The 23323-nt window shown below is 36.8% G+C and overlaps 1 protein-coding gene across 1 annotated transcript; it reads right to left on the bottom strand.

Moving 5' to 3' along the window:
• Nucleotides 1-1471: 1471 nt before the first annotated feature.
• Nucleotides 1472-21651, bottom strand: LOC140159344 (G kinase-anchoring protein 1-A-like). The gene is made up of 8 exons (XM_072182792.1): nucleotides 21383-21651; nucleotides 14705-14926; nucleotides 13144-13221; nucleotides 10585-10974; nucleotides 9281-9493; nucleotides 7807-7870; nucleotides 5566-5636; nucleotides 1472-3261 (listed from the first exon to the last, which is right to left on the bottom strand). Exons 1-8 carry the CDS (start codon nucleotides 21593-21595, stop codon nucleotides 3169-3171), a joined length of 1344 nt encoding a protein of 447 aa, XP_072038893.1. The 5' UTR covers nucleotides 21596-21651; the 3' UTR covers nucleotides 1472-3168.
• Between the last annotated feature and the right edge of the window lie 1672 nt (nucleotides 21652-23323).

Raw genomic sequence — 23323 nt, 5'->3', positions numbered from 1 at the left:
AGCCATGTTCCTGGTTTTGTGGGATTGGGTCACATCAGACAAGATATCCTACACTTCCCATAATGCATTTCTTCCCTGTACATGAGTTGATTAAAAAATACCCCAATTGCAAGATCTGGATGAGCTCTAATAATCGGAGTATTTTTGTCACTATCAACCCATGTTGCACTGAATAGCTAATAAGTACAGGTATGCATTGTAGGAAGTGTATCTTCTCTGCAGTCACATTTGTGCATCACTGATAAATACAAACATGGGACAGCTAATAAAACTGCAATACCATTGGTGGATATAATGAAATTTAACAAAACAAAACATGATGTCATTTGGCAATTTTTGAAAATAAAACTGAAGGAATAAAAATATTTCATCATTAAAACGTGTGAACTAAAACCTTTCATTTGACCCAAATAAACCAGTGTGCGATATTCCAACGTCAGTTGTATGAAATCGACTATAAACAACAGTTAACAATAAAGTTTTTTCAAAACTTTATTCAGAATCAGACTTTTGAAAAGAATGTAATTTCAAGCATGAGCATATTATCAAAATTGGGCAATTTCTTTCATTTTGCAAAATAACATGTTTGCCTATAGTTTTTAAAAAACTTAGTTTAAAAGCAAAATAATGATGTTGGATATTAATTTATTCCATTAAAAAGATATCAAATGGCTTCATCAGAAATTGTAAGTATTCAATTCATTCTGTTAACAACAAGATTCCTGAAAGGAGCAAAGAACTTCTTTTCTTCTAACTTCATTTACAATAAATTATCTTATTTGGAAAGAATTGTTTTAAGGGCTGTGCAATAATGGGTACCCCCCCCCCCCTCTTTTTGACCTGCCAAAAAAGTTTTGCCTCTCCGCTATAATTTCCACCTGGGGTGCACATAATTATTGCACCACCCCTAAACAATCAACATCAGATTAAGACACACCTTCTGTTGAAAAGCAGAGCTGGGGAAAAAGTTTTATATTCAGGATGATGTTAAATTTCACTCCAGAATAGCAACATTTTCCAAAATTTCTCATTTATTTCTTACATAGGGCAACAAAATTTCTCTCTAAATTCCAAAATGTTCATTTCCAAATTCAAAAATTTTTGTTCCAAATTCCAAAAAATGCCCTCCAAATTTCCAATATGTATCTCCCAATTTCTCTCCAAATTCAAACAAACAAAAAACCCTCCAAATGCCCTGCTTGGGAATTATTAGCTTCCTGAATTCCATAATTGTTTCCAGGCTGGCTGGACACTCAGGCTCTCAGCATTCTTCACAATGTTGTAATTGACCTTTTCGGTAAATCCCATAAGCCTTTGCGAGTACACCTAAGAACTTCGTCATTCTGCGTCACACGCTCCGCGCCGAACATCGAACATCGTTACTGCGCATTGCAAGTCGGCGTGACGTCAAATGACGAGTTCTCAGGTGTACTCGCAAAGGGTTATGGGATTTACCGAAAAGGTGAATTATAATCTACTGGACTTCACAAAGTTCTTTGAAGGCTAAACATTTCAGATATTACCAATACTTTTTATAACATCCTAAAATCAAACATTTACCACATACTTTAAGTCACAGGGCTGTGGCTGCCGATTTTAGGTCATTTCACTTCCACAGGGCTTCTCTTCACTGCCGTATAATGTCAACACAACGTTTCTCCAATTACTGTGCAATCTGCCAAACATATATCTTTAGAATACCATACTCCCACAATTTCTTACTGGCCCTTACCAACTGAAAGTTACCTTATAATTTCTCCTTTGTTTGCACCACCTGGTTGTGCATGCTGTTTTATAACGCTATCATTTCATTAAAATATTCCCCCATACTGCATACGCTGTTATTTTTTAGTGCAGAATTTTTTCGTGATTTTAAGATTTTTTGGAAATTGTTAGAGTTGTTTATTTTGCTGAATTTCTGTAAGTTTAAGGGGGTTCTACACCCCTGCAAAATTTTGTGCCTATTTTTGCATTTTTCACAAAAGTTATAGCGCATTGGTGACAAGTAAGGTATGTATAGTATAGGGGCAAGGACTACAACTACTGCACTGGAAATTTTATTTCAGCACAGACAACAGTTGCGGAGTTACAGTCAAAAATGAGGGAAAACCAATATTTGATCAATAAATCAATAACTACTTCCCTTGAGTTGCTGAATTTTCAGTGCAGTAGTTGTAGTCCTTGCCCCTATAATATAAATATCTTACTTGTCACCAATGCGCTATAATTTTTGAGAAAAATGCAAAATTAGGCACAAAACTGGCCATGGGTGTAGTACCCCCTTAAAGAAACATTGTGTCAAAATTGTAACTTAGCATGTTGTTATTTTCACAAAAATAAAACCCTCGCAAAAATAACAGCATTTACAGTACGAGGCAAGCCAGGGAGTTGAGTTACACAATGTCTGATATCAAAACCGGAATAATTAATTATGTCGGAGAGGATTTTGGAAGTTACAAAAACCACTCAAGCTTTGTTCGTCTGCAACTGTGTTTCTTCTCCGTTTATTCATATAGATTGTGCATGTGCACATACACACAATTTAAGTTCATACACACAATCTAATGCTGGTTTCATACTTTCCTACCATGGCAACTCTGACAACAATTTTGCTTCACTGCGCAGTCGCACCAGAAACGATAGCATTGGCCAGCGATAAGCCGATATATCGATCATTCCACCGCTTTGCTCAATAGATCGCTAGGAGTTGAATTCAAGTCAACTCAAGTCAACAGGAAACCGAAAGTGGCAACATTGGCTTTCATAGTCATGTTGCTGCCGCTCAATGGCGTCACATTGGCGTGCCGCTCTGCTTCACGCCACTCAAGCAGCAGAAAGTATGAAACCAGCATAAGTTGGCGACTTAGCAATAAGACTTTTCTTTGCAGAAAATTATGAACAAACCTTGAATGATTCTGGACTACCTGTCTTCAGCCATACTTAGACGTCAGTCAAGAGTTGATAAATACTATATCATGTCAGTCTGCTGCAAACATTACGTGGCAGATAAAAAATACTGCTCTTTTTTATGCCTCCACATTACAAATTTGTTTCCAAGTTTGAGATTATACACAAGTCACATGTTAATATTTTGGATGGTGAGAAACATTAACTAGAAGAAGCAACACACAGGCCTGCTCTAACAAACCCTGTGATGACAACAAAGCATCATTTCTTGCGATCTTGTAGTTTCTGTAGCTCGGATTTTAATGAATGGACTTTTGACCTTTCTTGTTCTAGTGATCCATGTAGTTCTGCAACCTGAAGAGAGAAAAACACAAGGAATGTAATAAAAAAACATAGTTTGACTATATACAATGGGCTGTACCAGTTGAAATCCACACTACCCCTGTGGAAGATTTTGGAAATATCTTCCACAGAGGGAGTATGTTTTTCAAATGTAATTGGTCAGGGTTAATCATTATGAAACCCATACTCCCCCTGTATTATGGCTTTACCTACCGTATTGTTTGTAATAAACGCTCCCCCTCTAATAAACGCCCCCTCCAATTTTTCTGTGAAAAGTTGACAAAAATGCAAACATTTCCATGCCATATCGTGTAGGTAAGCTTAAAACTTGCATCAGTCATGTCAGTCACGATCGCTATATTGAATGGACAAAACATATTATGACTCAACTCCCATCCATTTCATTGCCTAATTATGGTAGAATTTCACTAATTCCATGCATTTACAGGAGTAATTTTGTTGTATTTCCCACGAAAATAAGCTACAGAAGAATCATATATTGTCCTTTTTATATATTTATTTGTAACTCAGAAAGGCAGCATCTTGAAGCTGTAATAAGTGGTTTGGAAGTGCCGTAGCACCGCCATACAATAAAGTAGTGCAAGGACTACGCATAATAAAGTAGTACAATAATATCACATCCCCCTTTTTCTAATAAAAGGATTTAGAGACACATGCATGAAACACTTGCAATTGTGTTGGCAGCACCTATTACTTTTGATAATCCAAAATAGAATTGTTTTCCAAAAACCACAAGAGAGAACTATGAGCAGGGCACTATTTTAAAAAGTAGCAGGCAATTGCTTCACTTTTCCACTGCAGCACAAAAAGAGAAATCACAAGCACAGCTTGTGTTTTGACAATAACTTCAACAGGAATAGTAGTGAATCCCTCCTTTTAATAGGAGCACCATCGGGAAATTGAACCCAATTTTTAAGCTTTTTCACTGACAATTCACTTCCAATAAACGCCCCCCTTTTGGAAAAATGCAACGCCCCCAGGGCGTTTATTACAAACAATACGGTATATCTTCCACAACTGGAGTGAGTATTTCTAATGGAAGTTACCCAACAGTCTATTCTATTTGAAACTCATACTCCCTCTGTGGAAGACTTTAGCTAAATCATCCACAGGGTAGTGTGGATATCAAATGGAATAGCCCAATATGAACAGTCATCAGCTGGGGCAAGTTTCTGCAATTGGTTGACAAAGATGTGCGGTTGCATTTTCAATCCCTTTCACCCAATGAGCCCATTTCAGTTTAACTGTTGCCCAATGACCACCTTTTAAAAATATTTCTGAATAACCAGATAGTATGTGGTGCCATGGTTTGGGATTCTACTTTCCTACATTAGTGGACCCAATATTTTTTGGCATCCTTAAACCTGAAATGATAAACATTTGATTGGTTCCATTTTTCCTATGCCTTTGTGGTTCCCGCCATGAGGGGTCGACGGTCATGAGCCAAAACTTAAAAAAGTATTCCCATCATGTTGTAATGTATCTCAAATTGTTCCTCTCATCAGAAGGAATAAAAAAGTCAAGTGTCACATTTTTTCTATAGTGCTTTAATAGTTCAGGACTTATATAGGTCGATTGTCGAAAATTCCTACATAGAGGTCAATTTAAAAATGGTCCGATTTCATCAAAACTGGTCTCAAATTACTCCCTTAAACATAATTAAGAAATCTCAAACATATACTTAATTTACAATTTTACTGCATTTTTGTATTGGCATAGCCCCCTTCAAGGTTCATGCAGCCAAAGTCCAATAGAAATATGTACAAGCATAACATTTGACCTTTGATTTCATCAATGAACAGATCCAGGGGGTGCTTTGGTGGCTGTATACAAATATTGACTGCTATGAGGGGCATGGTTAAAACTATAGGCCCAAGGTGATCTCAAAACCATGCTATGACCTGAGGCGCAGCTGCGGGTCATAGCATGGTTTTGAGATCACCGCGGGCCTATAATTTTAACCATGTCCTGAATATACAGCAGTCAATATTTGTTTTATACCGATGGATGTACGTGGATGTTGCGATTGCATAGTGTGATCGGGACGCACATGACATGTCACTAGTTTGTTTCATGACCGGTCAATAGTTCATTTTGATGAAATTCTCTCAAATACAGGGCATAGTTAAAACAATGCCTGCACTTAAAACCAATCAGTTGACAGGATTCTACATATGAGGTATATAATGTTTGCTACAACAAACACAACCCAAGTGCAGTTTTTGGATCCGATCCAACAAACTTTGTTTACTGTGTTAATGATGTTGTTTTTGTTAGTAGTATTTGACGACATACCTCTATAGTGAGTTCATCTTTGACAGATGTCAGATCTTCAACTTGTTTTAAAACATCAGCTTTATCTTTCACTGTAAACATCAAACAAAAATACAACAATGAATCTCTGGTTTTTATTACCAGGGCATAGAAAATAGGTCGTCTGAAGATAGGGGTGGTGAACACCATGCATAGTAAATATTCATGTGACCTTTAACCACAGAATGTGAACTTCAACACTACCATAACATGAAAGCTCCCATAATGCAGCTTTGGCTCAAGTTTGATATAAAATTGGATGGTTTTAATCCAATACTACAAATTTATTGGTATGAGTTGTAAAATATAGGACGAGATGTAAAAACTCACAGCGAGACCAATAATTGGGTAAAAAAATCTAATTTTATCATTATTATGTTTTCAGAATCTGATATAAATTTTTGAATTTTCTTTTCTTTTTTAATTTTTTTTTTTTTTTTTTTTTTTTTGAAATCAATTTTTTAGTCAAAATCAAGTATCTTACGAGTACAGTGAACAAAAAAATTAGGGCCTACGTTTCCGGAACGGATTTTATTTTTGCCCCATTTCCAGAATTGCAGAAATTTCCGTAACATTGATCAGAATTGTAACAACTCTATTCGAATGTCATTTACATCCAGGGGTTCGTTCATTCACCAATATTTACGACACTTCGTAGCTCTTCATATCCATCGTAACATTCGCTGCATTAATTGTCACATACATTTAGTAAAGTAAAATGATTTACGATCGCTAGGTCTGCCTTCACAACTTTTAAGTTAAAACCAGGACCCTCTGTAAAGTTATGACTAAATGTACCCCGGATATAAAACCAACTAAAGTGCAGACTTCAACATGTTCAACTTTCAAGTAAAAGGGTTCCTGATAATAATAATTTGGACCAACCATATCACCATGTCAAGACCATGTCCATGACATGCTGTAACCATGTCAAGAATGTAAGCTTACAATATCTTCCATTATACACCTATAATTTGGTTCATCTCAAGTTTGGTGGTGACGTATGTGCGTATTTCCCGTGCTGCAGTATCAAATCGCAGGAGTAAATTTAAACGCCCTTGTGTACACGCACGCGTACATGGGCGTTTTGTTGGCACGATTGCGAAGCTGCGAAGAAGCATTGACGTGACGTCTAAACTTGAGGTGAACCAAATTATATGTCCAAGCCCTACATGCCAATGTAAAAGCAACAGCCTAGCTGATGAATGATTTTATATTCAAGAATTGCTCCGCACACATAGTCATAGACCTGGCAGTCACAGCCATAGGCTTTGATGCCATAGACTAGCAGGTATAGCAAGCACCAGCAGAGATGGCTGATGAAGGCCTAGCTAGGCTAAGCCTTGAGGCTGAGGCTGAGGCTAAGCTTTGTGATTTGTTTTGAAAGAAATAGAATAAACCTACCTTTCTAGCTACACAAAATGCAAATTGCAAACACATGAGCAGAAAATTTGTTAAGTTTTGAAGCTAGGAAAGGAAAGATTCAACCCCTGAGGAACCAAGCACACCATCGGTAACCGCTATCCACAGGTGTTCCTCTGGCCTGGCCAACATAATCGCATATGACCTAGTGATTACATCATCGCATCACCTGGGATACATGCATGCATGCTTACAAGATTTTACTGCATTAGGGTTAATTTATTCGTTCATTTTTTTTTCAAACATAACTATAAGGTCCATCACATCAAAAAACATGCCATATGTACATCCAATGAAATGAACTTCCAGATTTCTGAAACAAGATTTCTTTGACCCCTTACATGTTGCTAAGATGTAAAATAATAACAAATATAGTACACATTCCATATTCTTATATTTTTCATTTACACAGGCCTGAGAGTGTGTCTTTGAAAAAATATCTGGAAACAGATAAATATCTGGTCTCTCACACCCCTGTTTACATATTTTTGATTAAGGCCACCAAATATATTACAAATGATGTGTCTCAGTCATATCGAGGGTTGAGAGCCAGAAAGCCTGAACTCATGAAGCACCTGTTCCCACAAAGTGAGCATAAAGTCGCCAGGACACTATAGAACTACAGTCCATTAATCATGACAAAATTCAATAGAAAACAAGAAGACATTGTGAAGGAAATATTGATTTTTGAAAACCAAAGCAAGGAGCCAACTTTATGCTCATTTTGTGAGAGCTGATCACAGGGAGTTACGGCTTTCTGGTTCTGAACCCTCGATATGGTTTATCTTGGATTTCACTTACTTTCTCCTTGAGCTAGAATGAAGCATAGTTGTTTATTTCTTTTCTTAACTTGAGCTAGTTCTTTCTGTGTGTGAGGAAAAGAAGAGAAAAAATGGAACAATGATGTCAATCTATATATCATGATATGTAACATGATCTGATCCACTCACGACCAAAGTCCCTGGTATGCTTGGTTGCACAAGTTACCAACGCTCTGCCCATTTGCCCCTTATTTTTGCCTATGTCTGAATTCCAACATATTGCTAACAGAGTATTCTTGTGATGAGTTTATAAGAATCGCTCTAGGAACTTTAGAGTTTAACTGATACTATGAGGTTTATTTACATATTTCCATGCTATTATTCAGTACTTAACTGCAAACTGAAACTTTATAAACCTCTACCTGTTTAAGTATGTCTGTGTAATGAAATACATCCGATCGCATGCCGAGGCGTAAAAGGCAGGACAGATAAAATCTGAAGATATGACCAAATTGATGGCTGAAGGCGGAAAAATCCGGCAAAAGGCGGAAGATGCCATATGCATGCATGTGTGCATTGTACTGGCATACACCCTAGAAAACTTCAAAAATTCTCAACAAAACCCTGGAAATACAAAATGTCATCATCATATTGGCATTTGATGAAAATTTTATCAAAATAGCTCTGCGGAAATTGCTTGAATCTATTCAAATATCAACCCATTTATTTTCTACAATACAGTATGACTGTATTCTTGGGAATATGTGATGTGAGTCGGATGTCGGTAATATTGATTTTGAGATATAGCCATAGTATTCAACTTCCTTTGTATTTTATTGTTCGGAGGAACACTAAAATAGCCATATCTCTGGAACTGCAAGTCTAATTTTGATGGGGTTTTCAGCAAAATAAAGCTTTACAAATGGCTCATGTAATGAAATTAAAAACCGAATTCTGATTTTGATCAACTTCAGACTCATTTAGCTTGATCGCATCACATATGAGAGTTGCGAAATGATCTTCTACGTGCCGGTTTTTGTTTTGAAATTAGTGGTACGGATAGTTTTTCATAGTTCAGTTGCTCGGGGTGTTTCGGAAACGCCTCAAACATATCCGTATATCAAGAGATGCCGCTATTTTTTGGATAGGGAAATATCGCTTAATCCCCTGAGCACTACCTGCCAATCTTACATTGCCTCTGATTGGTCAATTACGTGATATCTCCACTTTAATCACCAATCAGAATGGCGCTTTGCAAACAAATTCACCCCAATTTTTTTGGGTGGTGAAATTATTCTAACAATGTTGCTGATTGGTCCAATTGATAATGAAAAACTTCTTTTTGACCAATCGGCAGGTAGTTCTCATGGCATTAAGTAGGAAGGATCCTGTGTCATGACTTACAGTAAAGAGTCTGTACATCACACAACCATGTTTGAAATACATGTAAGATGGAGCAATATACTAATAACACATCAGCTGAACATGTTGTCTACCTTTGTTTACGGTCTTACCTTCACTTTTTCTATGACTTCTTTAAGCCCTGATATAACTTTGTCTTTTTGCTCTAGTTGGTCTTCGTATTGCACCCGTCTGGCATGCTCGGCTACAAACTTTTCATTTTGTTTGCGAGCCTTCTTGATTTGGTCTTTGCTCAGGATGCTGGCTACATCTTGGTCTATTTTGTCAAAGAAGTGCTTGTCTTCCTCGGAACCGCTTGGCGATTTCTAAATGAACAACAACAACAAAAGTTGATTGTGAAAAACTTGAAAAACCTGATTTTTGGCATATTTGTAGTAATGTTTAGTTGTTTAATACTTGTTTACTCATGTCCCAACTTACACTTTTAAAATTAGAATCGGCCAAATTCAGCTAACAGAAAATTTTGAATTTAATTAAAAGGCATTAAATCCCCCATAGAACACCACAATTAAGAGGCCAAGATATTGGAATAGCCACCCGATACCCCATTCTCTGTACTACCAGAGAAGATGTAACAAAAGGAGCGAGAACAAAATTATATCCTTCAAATAATTCCATAGGTTATCCTGTCGCCTCTATTCATAGTCCTTTATTCTGTAGTAGTTAGACATTTATTTGAAATATCCTGTGATGTTATGTGTGTGACTGTCGGCCGCCCACGGTTAACCGATTTCCACTCCAGAATTGGAAATATAAACATTTTAAATATATAAATTGGAAATTTCCAATGTTTCTATACAGAATTTGTAGAAAAGTATGAAATGCATGTGTCAAGGATCTGCTGCTTGGATGGCATACCACAAGTGGATAATACAAGAAAGTGTTGTAAACTTTCCCTCAAAATCCGCCCTTTTTGGAATTTCTCAAGAAGAAATTTTAAAGATTTTTTAGAAGTGATGATTGTTGATCGATCATTTCTGTTTTATTTTTTATGTATTTTCCTTTCATTTCCTGAGACCTAATAAAGATATTCTGATAACTGAAAATCTTCTCTATCATAAATAATAGAGGCTGAAAGTGACAACAAGTGGCAAAAATTGTAATTTGCCATGGAACTTCAGTCATATTTTATCTGAAATCTGACTGGATGACAGGGCCTGCATGTATGGTATGCATGGCATAATAAAATACAAGCACTGATCTATCTCTAAAAGTAGTTATCTGTAACTTGTGTATCACACACGTCCCGGGTTCAAACCCCATTGTGGTATATTCTATTGTTAAGCAGCTAAATAGGGTGATTCATCATTAACTTCAACTGGGCGGTCTCACACATATTTTTTTAGGATACCTGGGTCAACGTCCTCTTTGTTACATATTCTCTGGTACTACTCACCTTAGGTAGATTAACTGAATCACCACCCGATACCCCATTCTCTGCACTACTCCCCGCAGTCTGAAACTCTTGTAGTGACATGGCGTGCTGTTTACTCTTGCCCTGTTTCTTCTTCTCCTTCTTGCTTCCAGTAGCAGCACCAGGTGGACTTTCGACCGAAGACGGCGATGGTTCGGGTTCTACATGTAGGGTGTCAAAGTCTTCCAGCTGGTCCATTCTCTGGTATAACGACTTGGGTTTGTGACCTGGTTGGAGTTGCGAGTGTGGTGGGAGTAGCGGTTGCTGGGGCTGTAACAAGGGAGGCTGTTTGTGTGGACTCGATGGCTCCTGCGGTGATACATGTAGTGTCTCGGGTTTAATACTACTACCTTGCCTAATTTCGTCGTAGAACTGAAAGCAAAAGAACAGTTAACTAATTATCTGGGTTTTTTTTTCATTTTATGTTGAATTGAAGTTCAAAATTAAAAGGGCACATGTGATAGTGAAAACTAATATTGTGTGATAAAAAATATGAAGACAAATACAGGGTGTCCCAGAAAAAATTACCGAGCGAATAAAATTAAATGTAAGTCGAGAAATAGACATCAGAATCAAAAAATTTAAAATGTAGCGCATAGCTTATTTTGTTGTGCATCACATACGAAAATTTTATTTAATTTGTTTGACTGGTTGCGAAGAAATGAACGATAACATAATGCGTGCATCAATGCAGTTCATTCCAAGTTTGATCAAAAGGCGCTTTTGTCATACTCGCTCACCGCTTCCTAAAGTTTGTCCACATTATCTATTTTATAATTCGACGGTGTTATGTCATTCATGCTTTTACTGAAGATGAATAACAGTTTGTCCAAGAAAACTTTGATTTCTGCAATTGGAAGCTTTCCAACTTAAATTCTTTATGTTGTGCAAATATGTTGTATTTCAACTTTCCAAAGAACATTTGAGCCAAGAATGACAATGATCAAGTGCTTACAGCTTTACGTGTGATTTTTGATACCATGCAACAATAATGTTGAAGTTTTAAAAGATTTAAACTTTGCATTACAATTTCTTGGAAATATTCCAAAAACATTAAGGGCTGGGGTATCGAGCGTTTGGACAGTATTTATTTTGGGACATCAGAGCACATCAGACATATCGAATTGCATTCTGAATCGAAGAATGTCATTCTGATATCAAATAATTTTGATTTTTGAAATTCGCAATTTAATACACATTTTATGGCAAATCATTAAAATTGATATTTTTGATATTTAACAGTACTTGAAGTAAACTTTATAAATCTGATGATTTATACTTAAAGTGTATGTAGGTGGGATGAAAAGCCGACGATCAATTGAAAATTTTGACCTTTTCATTATTGAAGATATGGATTTTTCCCCAAAACACCAAAAAAATTAGGTCTTTTTGGGAAAAAAATCCATATCTTCAATATGAAAGGACAAAATTTTCAATTGACCGTCAGCTTTTCCTCCCTGCTACATACACTTTAAGAATATATCATTAGATTTATATAATTTACTTCGAGGACTGTTATATATCAAAAATTTGAAAAATATCAAATTTTTATAATTTGTCATAAAATTTGTATTATATTGTGATTTTCAAAAAATGAAAATTATTTGATATCAGAAAGACATGCTTCGTATTCAGAATGCAATTCGATAGGTCCGAGGTGCTCTCATGTCCCACAAAAAATACTGTCGAAACGCAATAAACGCCATTTTAGATCCCTTAATGTGTGTGAGAAATTTTTTAAGCCAGCTGGAATTCTTTATACAATAATTCTTTATGCAACATTTATATCAACATTAACGAAAAAATATATTTACAAGTACCGAGCATCATCTTATGTATGCAAGCTTTCATTTTCAATATCGTGCAGGTTTTCAAATTTGAACAAAACCTAATTAAAGGTTTTGGAAGAAACAGATTGTTTAAAAAGAATGAAAAGGATTTCACAGAACAAAATATGAAGCCCATTGACAGTTAACCACTAGTGCGCATTGTGTTGAATGATCTTTCTTTCAAACTTGGAACGAAGTGAATTGACGCATGCGTTATGTAATCGCTCATTTCTTCACAATTATTCAACCGATTCAAGTAAATTTGTCATATATATATAAGATGCAAAATAAAATGAGCTACACACTGATGTTTAGTTTGTTGGATTCTTTTTCTGGGACACCCTGTATACAAAAATCTGGCAATAATGCTGTTACGTATATGATATGAAGAAACGGATAAACAGTACATTTGCTCAATCTTCTGTATACAAATAAAACGTGTTGGAATTAGCAATTTTTTATGCATAGCAAAATTTGCTTTCATTACTTTTCTCTTGGTACATTCACCAGTGTGTAAGTCTATGGCATAAAAATGCTACTCAACTCCAAAATTGTGTAGCAAATTGATAAAATTGTGTAGCATTTTGCTACGCGATACCGGCTATTTCCAACGCTGATACAAAATGTATTACATGTTATTCCATATACTTCTGTTTAATACCTGGGTGAAGCATGTACATCCTCACCAAGACCAAAGTACTACAAAACTTACCAACTTCTGTTGTTCAAACTCCAGTTTGCTTTGTAGAATGGCTTTTTGTAGATCCGTTTCGTACTGATTCTCAACGTACTATTACAATAAAATAGACAAGTCAACATATAATTATTACATAGAGATAAGAATTTAGATTTACAGTTCCACAGATTCACTTGCAGATTCACTGCACAGCAGACAACTCACAACAACAAAGAATAGTTAACCTTCTTCTAGGCTGTTGTCGAGCAGAATTTTCATTGTCGACAATTGTCAAATCTCAAGATCCGATGTCGGCAAGTTGTTGACAAAGCAATACATCACCAAAGTCCAAATATTATTAGGTTCAGAGACTACATTATGAGTTGTTTATTTAGATCAAAATATTACTGTCAATTACACGTAATTATATCTGTAACTTACAATGAAGTGATTAATCCACCATATCACTGCCATCTTGTGCTCAATTATTACTTCTTTTTATTTCAAGGTAAGCAGTTGTGATCTTTTAAAAGCTTATCTCTATTATTTTTAATGACTACATGTAGTCTTTGTCGACAATTAGTCCATGCTTGTCGAAAATCAGGAAAATTGCTTTGTCGACAATATTGCGACAAAACAGCCCTGCTTTCTTCAAATTAATCTTTCTCAGCTTTTCCTCCGTGTATTATTTTAAAATCTTATAAGCTAACTAATAAAAGACGGAAATGAAAAACTAGATCGCGCCTAACGATTCTGTCAATCAAAACTCCAGCACAGCCCGTTATTGGTTAGTATCGCAAAACTAGGGCGATACCTTACCTATTTTTGCCATGCTATTAACTAATCACGGGTCATGGTGAGTTTGATTGACAGGCTAGGATTGCCAACTATCTTTAAATGAAGGTTACCATTTTTGTCCACCATGTGTGACAACTCAATATGGAATTACACATGGGTCTACACAGATTGTCACTTTCAAAACTATGAAATTGCTATTCAATATTTTGCAACATTATGCCCAGGTAACAAGTATATGCTACTTGCATGAATTTGCGAACTGTAGACATCATCTTGTTGGCTTTCCTCAACAAAAACTTGTAAACTAGGGTTTATTGACTTTATTTTCATAGGTGACTGTACACCCAGCAATCTTTGTGTACTCATCTCCTTCAATCCACTCAAACTGTTGTCCAATGTTATTATCTACTTCAGATACTTGATTGAAGTATCAAGTGACGTATCATCCCGTAAATATGGCGGACTACTCAAATGCATTCAACAAAAGCATGATTGCAATCTACCGTGACAGTTCGTCCCACACACATAACCCTGCACTACGATCAAATAGGTTTATTACAACATTTGATTGAATGGACTGCACTCCGCCATAACTACGGTGATGGACACTGGTATAAATCCTTTGTTTGGAGCCAATCGATAATTTGATGCAGGGCCTCTATAACACTCAACCGTTGCTCAACGGTTTCCCTCATTTGGAGCCATTTGAGGGATTCTATTCTACACATTTGCATTGGCTCAGGCCTACATGTATGATGGTAATACTCAAAAAACAGTTCTTGGAACCCTTTTAGCTTACCCCTTGATCTTGAACCTTCCACTGCTCCCATTGCTCTGGTGGCTTGTTGTATTTCCTAATGTTAGCGCCCCCTACTTCTGTCGGTTTAGGAGGAGAAGGAGCCATTCGTTGCTCGTCGGGTGAGATGTTAGACAAACCACCGACACTACCCCCTTCAGAACTATTACTCTGTGTCCGAGCCCTTGGTACTGTGGCAATCTTGGAAAATGCCATGTTGCGCAACTGCGAATAAAGAAAAATAACAAATGTTAAGGGGGTACTACATCCATTGCAATTTTTTGTGTGTTTTTTTGCATTTTGTGAAGAAATGAAAAAAAAAAATTGGACAAAGTGGTATGCAAAATGAAGGGGCAAATCTTCTTGTTCTATTGGTGGCATCGGTATCAATGTAGCTTACATGCTTTTAAAGGTAAAAGCCAAAAAGTGGTATATCTACAATGTACCACTTTTTGGCTTCTACTTTTTTGGCCTACCAGGGTTCCAATAACTTGGGGCCCCAAAATTGCCCTGTGCATGTTAATTTTTAGCCCCATAAAACACCATGTTTTGAACCAAGATATATGGTAAAATTGCAAAATTTTGCACGCTTCGCGCGCACTGGCTCTTTACATCTAGCAAAATTTACAGGCATTTGAGCTAAAATTGTCTGAAATATAAAAATTTACAGGCATTTAAGCATTGAAATAGCAACTTTATCAATTTTTTGTGCGTTTTTCCTGGTAAAGGAATTCTAGGGACAGCTTGAAAAAACTTGGGTTACAGTTGTGGGGAGGGGTGTCTTCTATCCGAATGTCAGACGACTCGAACTCCGGACTACCGGTACTCGACTTCTGACAACTCGACCTCCGTGACAGCTCGACCACGGACAAGTCGACGTTCCTGAAAACTCGAGCTTTATATTCACCATGCATTCATCGCCAATGGATGACTTGCTGATCGTGCATTTCATTTTACATCATGTGACCATGGTTTTATTTCCTATGGTTTTATTGTCAATTATTTTAGTGATACTAGTATTATATCCAAACTGCACAGTGTAGAACTTTATTAGTTTCTTTGCTTATTTTCATCTTTCTTGCTGTTATTTATGTATTTTTTATGCATTACATGTAGGCCTATGTATTTATTATGCCATGTTTTACTATTATTATGTTTGTTTATTTAGTATTGCAATTTTATTTATTTATTTCGTTTATTTGATTAGCAATTAATTAATTTTTATTATTATTTACTTAGTGGTTTATCTAACATTTAGTATATTTCAACATTGCGTGAGGAATTATTTATGGCATATTGACGATAGGTTATAATAATAAAATACGCGGTCTGATCATGATTTTGTATCCGATTTTTCTAGTGATATTTACTCTCCACGAAAACTACTAGTTTCCTTTTATCTGACTCTTTATTAAGGTTTTACCGTCATCACCCGATTCGACTTGACTATTATAGCCTGTTTTCAACGCTATATGCGTACTCGCGTTATGTTGCAGACATCGCAGAGAACGATGCGTGTTAATGCGTGTCAATGCTATTTTTACGCACCGGCGATAACTAGGGCCACAAAATAAAGAAAACAATGTTTGCTGAGCGCAAAAAAAAGTGGCCGCTTCTAATATATTAAATGTACACACAAATGCCAGCGTGCTTCCACTGATCATGCTGATAACGGACCTGGACCCCATCCCCAAAGTAGGCCTACGACAGTAGGGTCCAATAGATGGTATGACGTTATAGACTACCCACACAGAATCAGGGTATTTTGTTTTTAACATTAGGCCTAAACAAGTGTTGGTTAAATTGGTTAATTCGTTTTAATAATATTTTGGCCTAAATGTTGGGTAAGCACTATATTATAGGCCTATTAAATGTTACGTTTGAAGAACGTTTCATAATGAAACACACCACAACTAAATTAAAAACATGTTGTGAAAATGTTATTGCAGACATATATTATTTTGGCAACATTGTCCCAAATTAGAATATGTTTTGCAGCATGTGTTCAATGTTTTTGATTGTTATTTTAAAAATGTTTTAAGCATTTTGTGTTATTGGGTCAAGACCTACCACGTGCACTGAATTCATAATGCATGCGATATAGACAACACCATCAAAACTATTCCGTTTAAAAAAAGGGTCATACATTAAATTATGATATCATAATTAGCCAAACGTTTTTCTACACCAAAAAAGTTTTCCTCTCGGTAAACGGTTCTAAGCATGCTAAGTAGGCCTATGCCTATAATAATTGTAGGCCTATTATAGTCAAACACTTCCGCCATGGTGTCAAACGCTTCGCTTTAACATGTTTAATAAAATAATCCTCTTTTTGGTCATTCGAGTCAGGAGAACATAAAGCTGAAAATTCCTCAATTTGTGTAACTTAATAACATCTTTGCAGGATGGCTGTCTTTCTTACACCTGTTTGTGACCAAAATACACCAAATTAGAATTAGGCTAAGAATGTTAAGGCTTGATTTATAAGTCTTTTAGTCGACATCATCATATTGTTCCTATATATTTAATATGGACACTTCTTAGCCTAAGAAGTATCTTAGGTAACTTTTTTTACAGTGAAAACTTTCCTGCGTAAACAGACAATTCCTTTTTTGTGGCCATATGCGTAAACTAACGCTGATCCGCATCAGATCGCGCTTGTATACCAACGCTTGGTACGCACCAAAATATCCATGTACGCAATTAACTACGCATGGTGTCGCTGAAAAAATGCTTTTTGACCTATTTTGGTCAATTTACGCTGAAAACAAGGTCCGGTACCCCAATTTTTTTTGGCGCGATTTTAAAGAGCTTTTTGTTTTTCAGAACATATATAAAATTAAAAAAATTTTGTCTCGACAATTTTTTTATACAACGCAAAATGTGGTATATTTTGGGCAAATTGCTGATTTTGCCATTGAAGTGTACAGAGATTTTTGGAAATGTACACCTCTTTTAAAACGGCTGTAGCTCAAAAGTGAGGTCCGCACCCCTGTTTTTTTCCTGATTTATTATCTACACATATTAATGTACAAAATATGTCAATTTAAAAAAATTTGGTCGATAGGTTTAGTAACGACGGTAAAACCTTAAATGATAGATTCCATTGATCATGTTCATTGATAACAAATACCTGACAGTCATTGATTTTATATAATACCAAAGAATTTAACCTACTGCGCCATTCTGCTATTGTAGGTAAGTGACAATGCGCTAATCACCTTATCAAGTGGTCAATACAAAAATATTGCCATATGCAGAGTTCTTTATGATCTTGATAATCATGTCTTGTTATATGAATATTAATTCATATTACGATATTATTTCACACAAAACATTTAAATGTAGGCCTCCTAATTATGTTAGCTACTCAACAAAGTACTAATGATAAATAACAACAACAACAACTTTGTGCATCATGCATTTATCACTATTGGTGATGAATGCACCAAGTGCACGGCGATTCTGGAGGTCGACTTGTCAGGGAGGTCGACTTGTCAGGGAGGTCGAGTTGTCCGTGGTCGAGTAGTCTGTGGTCGAGTAGTCCGGAGATCGAGTCGTCCTGATACCTTCTAATCCGATGAGCCAGGGGTGGCAATCATATTGCCGTGCACACTGCACAGCAAAAGGTAAACCAAGCCATACCAGCAAAATTTATTTCTCGACACCCCCGTGAGAAAATGGTCTGTTTGTACCAGGCATTTTTCGACACAGAGACTTCTACAAATTCGTCCAAAGGTAAAGAAAAGGGTTGGGGATCACATTTTTAACTATCGCTAAAATATTTCGGGAGTTGAGCTAAAAGTAGGCCCTACCCCAACCCTAAACTCCGTAAATGAGGACTGGCCTCAAGTCTAGCTAGTTGCACCCTATTCAGTAATTGTACCGAAAACTGACTACATCCCCTGGTGAATTATAGCGACGCTGTTGTAGATAGCCGTTCCAGGAAGAACGGCTGTACAATTATAAGTACTGAAGTAGACATATTAACCCGGCCCGGTTGGAAATTAGTAATAATCTTTTGGATTTCTATTTGATTTCATCCCTTTTTTAATTATGAAGTTGTGCAGCTCTATCTTAAATATTAAGGGGGTACTACACCCTTGGCCAAATTTGTGCCTATTTTTGCATTTTTCTCAAAAATTATAGCGCATTGGTGACAGGTAAGATATATATTATAGGGGCAAAGACTACAACTACTGCACTGAAAATTCAGCAACTCAAGGCAAGTAGTTATTGATTTATTGATCAAATATTGGTTTTCCCTGATTTTTGACTGTAATTCCACAACAGTTGTCTGTGCTGAAATAAAATTTCCAGTGCAGTAGTTGTAGTCCTTGCCCCTATAATAGAATACCCTATAATATACATATCTTACTTGTCACTGGTCAATGAGCTATAATTTTTGAGAAAAATGCAAAAATAGGCACAAAATTGGGCAAGGTGTAGTACCCCCTTAAACAAATGAGAGCAATTCTTTATATCCGTAGTTTTTGCATTAGATGGGTCGTATGCTTGTGTGTGCAGAAAATTTTTGATAGAGAAGAACTGCACTTGTTTACATTTTGAGAGCGTGCAGAGCATAAACACAGAAGTGGGGTTCTGATTGGCTGAATGAATCGTCTGACAATCAAATCAACAGACCCATAATCTGATTGGCCGATTGTGCGTCAAATCGTCGGGCGGCGCAGATCGGCGCCCTTGAAGTGAACACCAAGTTCCCCATATATTGCTCATTAACAGGGCCCTCACGTCAATTTGAGCAAGGGACTGCCTTTCTTCTATGAAACCCAGTGTAGAAAACGGGGCGATGTACGCGGTGTGTGGACGCCCTATCGACTACAGCTGTCATGCCACTCGGGCCTGGCTGTTGAAACTGATGATAGCCATGTTCATTCAATTAGGTTCCCTTCCCAGGAGGGCCACTCATATATAAAAGTTGTAAGCATGCGTGTGAATGCACTTCAGAAAAGCACCCTTAACAAGGACAACCATTGTCTTCAAAATGACCCTTAACAAGGATAATGGTTTGTTAACCATACCCTTAACAAGGACAAAGTTACAAGTGGATTAAATACCCTTAGCAAGGATGCATGATCAATTTTTAAGAAAAAAGTAAAAGACATCAACTTTCAAGGTTTCTTATTTCTTTTATTATTATACTCTAATTGGATACTTCCTAACTGGATTTGGTAGGCTTAGCCTTAGGCCTACTCAGTTATCATTATTCAACATAATTATCGCCTGCATTATTAGGGCAGTATATTTTATTATGACGATTGCAGGGGTATAGGAATGTGATTAGATTTAACTACCCTTAGCACGGATACATGGTGTCAAAAAATGACACCCTTATTTGCTATAATCAATGATTTTAAGATTTAACACGGGCCCGTCAAGGGCCCGTGTTGCAGTAGAAAAAAAACACCCATATTCCGCATTTTTGTTCACACGCATGCTTACAACTTTTTTATATGAGTGGCCCCCCTGGGGTTCCCTTCAGTAGTACATGTAAAATATTCTAATCTACAATCTACATTTTAAAAGGGCAGTTCGTGATCCACAGCCTCATCCCCCCACTTTTTTTTACCAGGCAATGGAAACCTCTGGCTACATAATGTTTATGTACCAAATATTTCTTGCAGATTAATTCGTTTAGCCAAAATATCGCCAAATTTGAATTTCATTCCAGATGGTATACCAGAACGAAATTACAACAGGGGTGAACAGTGGCCTTTATATACCTCATATATAGATTCCTCTCATCCGATTGGTTAAAAGTGGAGTCATTAAAATAGCTGTGCCCCCTTTTTCTATCAAGATGACGTCATACCACAACTGTGCCCCCGGCACAGTTGATTCTATGCCCGGAAAATAATTGGATATTCGCAACCCGAATACACAGATCGCTCAGTATACATTGCGCACCCACTATACGGCCGGCGTTGATTACGAGTGTTGAGACTATCGCGGTCACAGTTCGCAATGAATTTGACCTCTCCTTGACGACGATCTTTCACCAGCCGCCGTGAGTGCAGTGATTGTTTACATTCTGTTACATGTCAAGGATTTATACCTGCCAAATGTCACTTTTTAGACAAATTACTACGACCTGGAGACTCGGCATTGTGTGATGTTAGCACAGAAACGGTAGGGTTGTTTTAGATATGAAATCGGTAGATATCGGTCCAAATTCTGCACCCCTTGCTCTTGCATGCATGTGCATTTAAGCCTAAGGCCTATGCAGTTACAAAGCTTGTAGGCCTCTCAGTCAGGAAATCTTTTAACCAATCAAATGAGAAGAATCTATATTATTCGGTATATAAAACAAATATTGACTGCTTAATATTCGGCGCACAGTTTAAAATTATAGGCCCTCGGTGATGTCAAAACCATGACTATGCCCTCAGCTTCGCTTCGGGCATAGTCATGATTTGGGCCTATAATTTTAACTGTGCCCCTCATAGCAGTCAATATTTGTATAATGGAGCAGTGTAAAACACATAAATCATGCATAACTCGCAAATGCAAAATCGGAATTAACTGAAATTTTGGGAATAATCTTTTTTCGTGACGGTGGACATCTACTGAAAAATGTCATAAAAAGACGAGGCTAGGATCACGAAATCCTCCTTTAAACTAATAACTATATAATATATAAAACAGCAATGCAATGCAAACCTCAGCACTTTCTTGTTGTTGTTTTGCCTTCTTCTTCTTGGCCCTCTTCTTGGCGCTGGCACTTTGCCCACTGCCGGATTTTTCACCTTTCTGTTTTGGTTGAGGCTTTTTATTAGCTTCATCTCCGGAGCCCCCTGAGTCAAGTTCATCAACGAACCCAAGGATATCAAAACGACCAAAAGTTTGAACGTTTGGGACGGTTTTATTCGACATGATTGCAGTGTCAACTGGTACTTTTTGCAGGCAAAACGAAATGTTGTTTTTCTGGAAACGCATGTAAGCAAAGTTCAAAGGTCACATTGCGTGTTTTGGTGTTTCCAAAAAATTATTTGAGAAAAACATTTTATTCTGATTTGACAACAGAAATCCAGTTTTCTACATCAATACAAATTAGGTACTTTTAAACTTTTTCAATAGAAAAATATTTCTTTCTTAGAGATGTTCTGATCAGCTAATGATATTAAATATTTAAAGCCAATTTCTTTAATAAACACCATAAAGTGCATTGTACTCTTTAAACTTATTAGCATAAAATACACAGAAGTTTTCCTCTTGGTTCTCTATACTCGGGTCCACTTTACACCCGGGACTTTACAGAACTGATGATGAAGATACCAGGTGATTATGATATGTTCATCATGATGATGGGGTAGGGGTGGAAGAGGCAAGCGATTTTTGGCAAGCCGTTTGGAAATTTTACCCCCCGGTGTCCCCCGAAGGGAGAACTCATAATATTACACACCCCCACCCTTTAGGGGGGTTGGCATGTCAAAAGAGGTGCAAAGGTTTTTGGCACTGATTGCTGCTCAACTTGGAGCAACTTGGTGGGGGAGGGCAAGCAATTATTGGTAGACAATTTTGAGAATACACCACCCGGCGGTAGACCTACACACAAATATTGCACAGCCCCTAAAATAACGCTGGCAAAGGGCTCATGATTTTCGGCCTATAGACGCTATTTATTTGGGATCCCCAAAGAAAATGACAGCCCTAAGGGGCTGTGCAATAAATAAAATTTCCAAACAGCCCGCCAAATATCGCTCCCCCTCTCGGCCTGCCAAAAATCGCTTCCCAACTCTCAACCCACCAAAAATCTTTCCCCCCTTTACACTTGCCAAATTTTTGGGATCCTAATTTGCAATAAATGGTCCTGATATATGTTGCGAGCGCAGCGAGTTTCAGGAAAATTTGCATATTAAAGCGTTTCCTTTGGCCTGTTTAGAGCCTAAGACGCCCCATGAATGTGTGCCAAAAATCAGTTTTTTATTTTTTTGAAATTTGACCAACTTCACAAAAAATATTTGAAATTTGGGCAAAAATCAGGTTTTTAAATGATTTTTTTGAAAATTGAACATTTTTTGACCATTTTTGGTGCCAATTTCTCAAAGTTGATCAAAATTTTAAAAAATTAAAAAAAAAAAAAACAGTTCCTAGATATTTTATCTAGTTTTTGAAAATTGATCAAAAAAATAATTTTTTTGTTACCTTGAATGAAAAAGAAGTGGGCCAAAAAACCTGTTTTGGGATTTGGGGCCAAAATGAGCATTTTGGCCTAAATTTGACCTCACAGATGAATTTATCAAGTCTTTGCCATTCTAAATAATTATGTATACTTTTATATACTTTAGACCAACAATTTAGCAGTTATGAGGCTCAAAAGTTTCCATAATTCCAGGGCGTTGCTTTAATTGTTTCCCCAGCATAATACAAGTAAAGTCGGTAATGGGGTTATAATTGTTGTCTTGTTTTTAAAATTATAATTTTTTGTCTTGTTTAATTGTAACACTTGGTAAACTGTTCTTTCTTTCTTATTAATTATTTCCTCTCGTAGCGAACAATCATACTCCATTGCGTTTATTTGTTCTTGTGCAGGATGCGTAACCCATTACCTACTTTACTCACCCAACTATAGAGGCCCTGCATGAAATTATCGATTGGCTC

This window comes from Amphiura filiformis, chromosome 8 (assembly GCF_039555335.1).
Source record: "Amphiura filiformis chromosome 8, Afil_fr2py, whole genome shotgun sequence".
Classification (NCBI taxonomy): domain Eukaryota; kingdom Metazoa; phylum Echinodermata; class Ophiuroidea; order Amphilepidida; family Amphiuridae; genus Amphiura; species Amphiura filiformis.
The sequence above is the reverse complement of the archived record's forward strand: the minus strand, read 5'-3'. Positions and strand labels throughout refer to the sequence as shown.

Excerpts from the sequence above, each read along its gene's own strand:
- LOC140159344 (XM_072182792.1), bottom strand. The coding sequence starts at position 21,595 with ATGTCGAATAAAACCGTCCCAAACGTTCAAACTTTTGGTCGTTTTGAT. Across the intron at positions 9,494-10,584 it reads ATTCAGTTAATCTACCTAAG|AAATCGCCAAGCGGTTCCGA; the intron begins GTGAGTAGTACC and ends TTGTTCATTTAG. Across the intron at positions 7,871-9,280 it reads AAGTCATAGAAAAAGTGAAG|AAAGAACTAGCTCAAGTTAA; the intron begins GTAAGACCGTAA and ends CCTCACACACAG.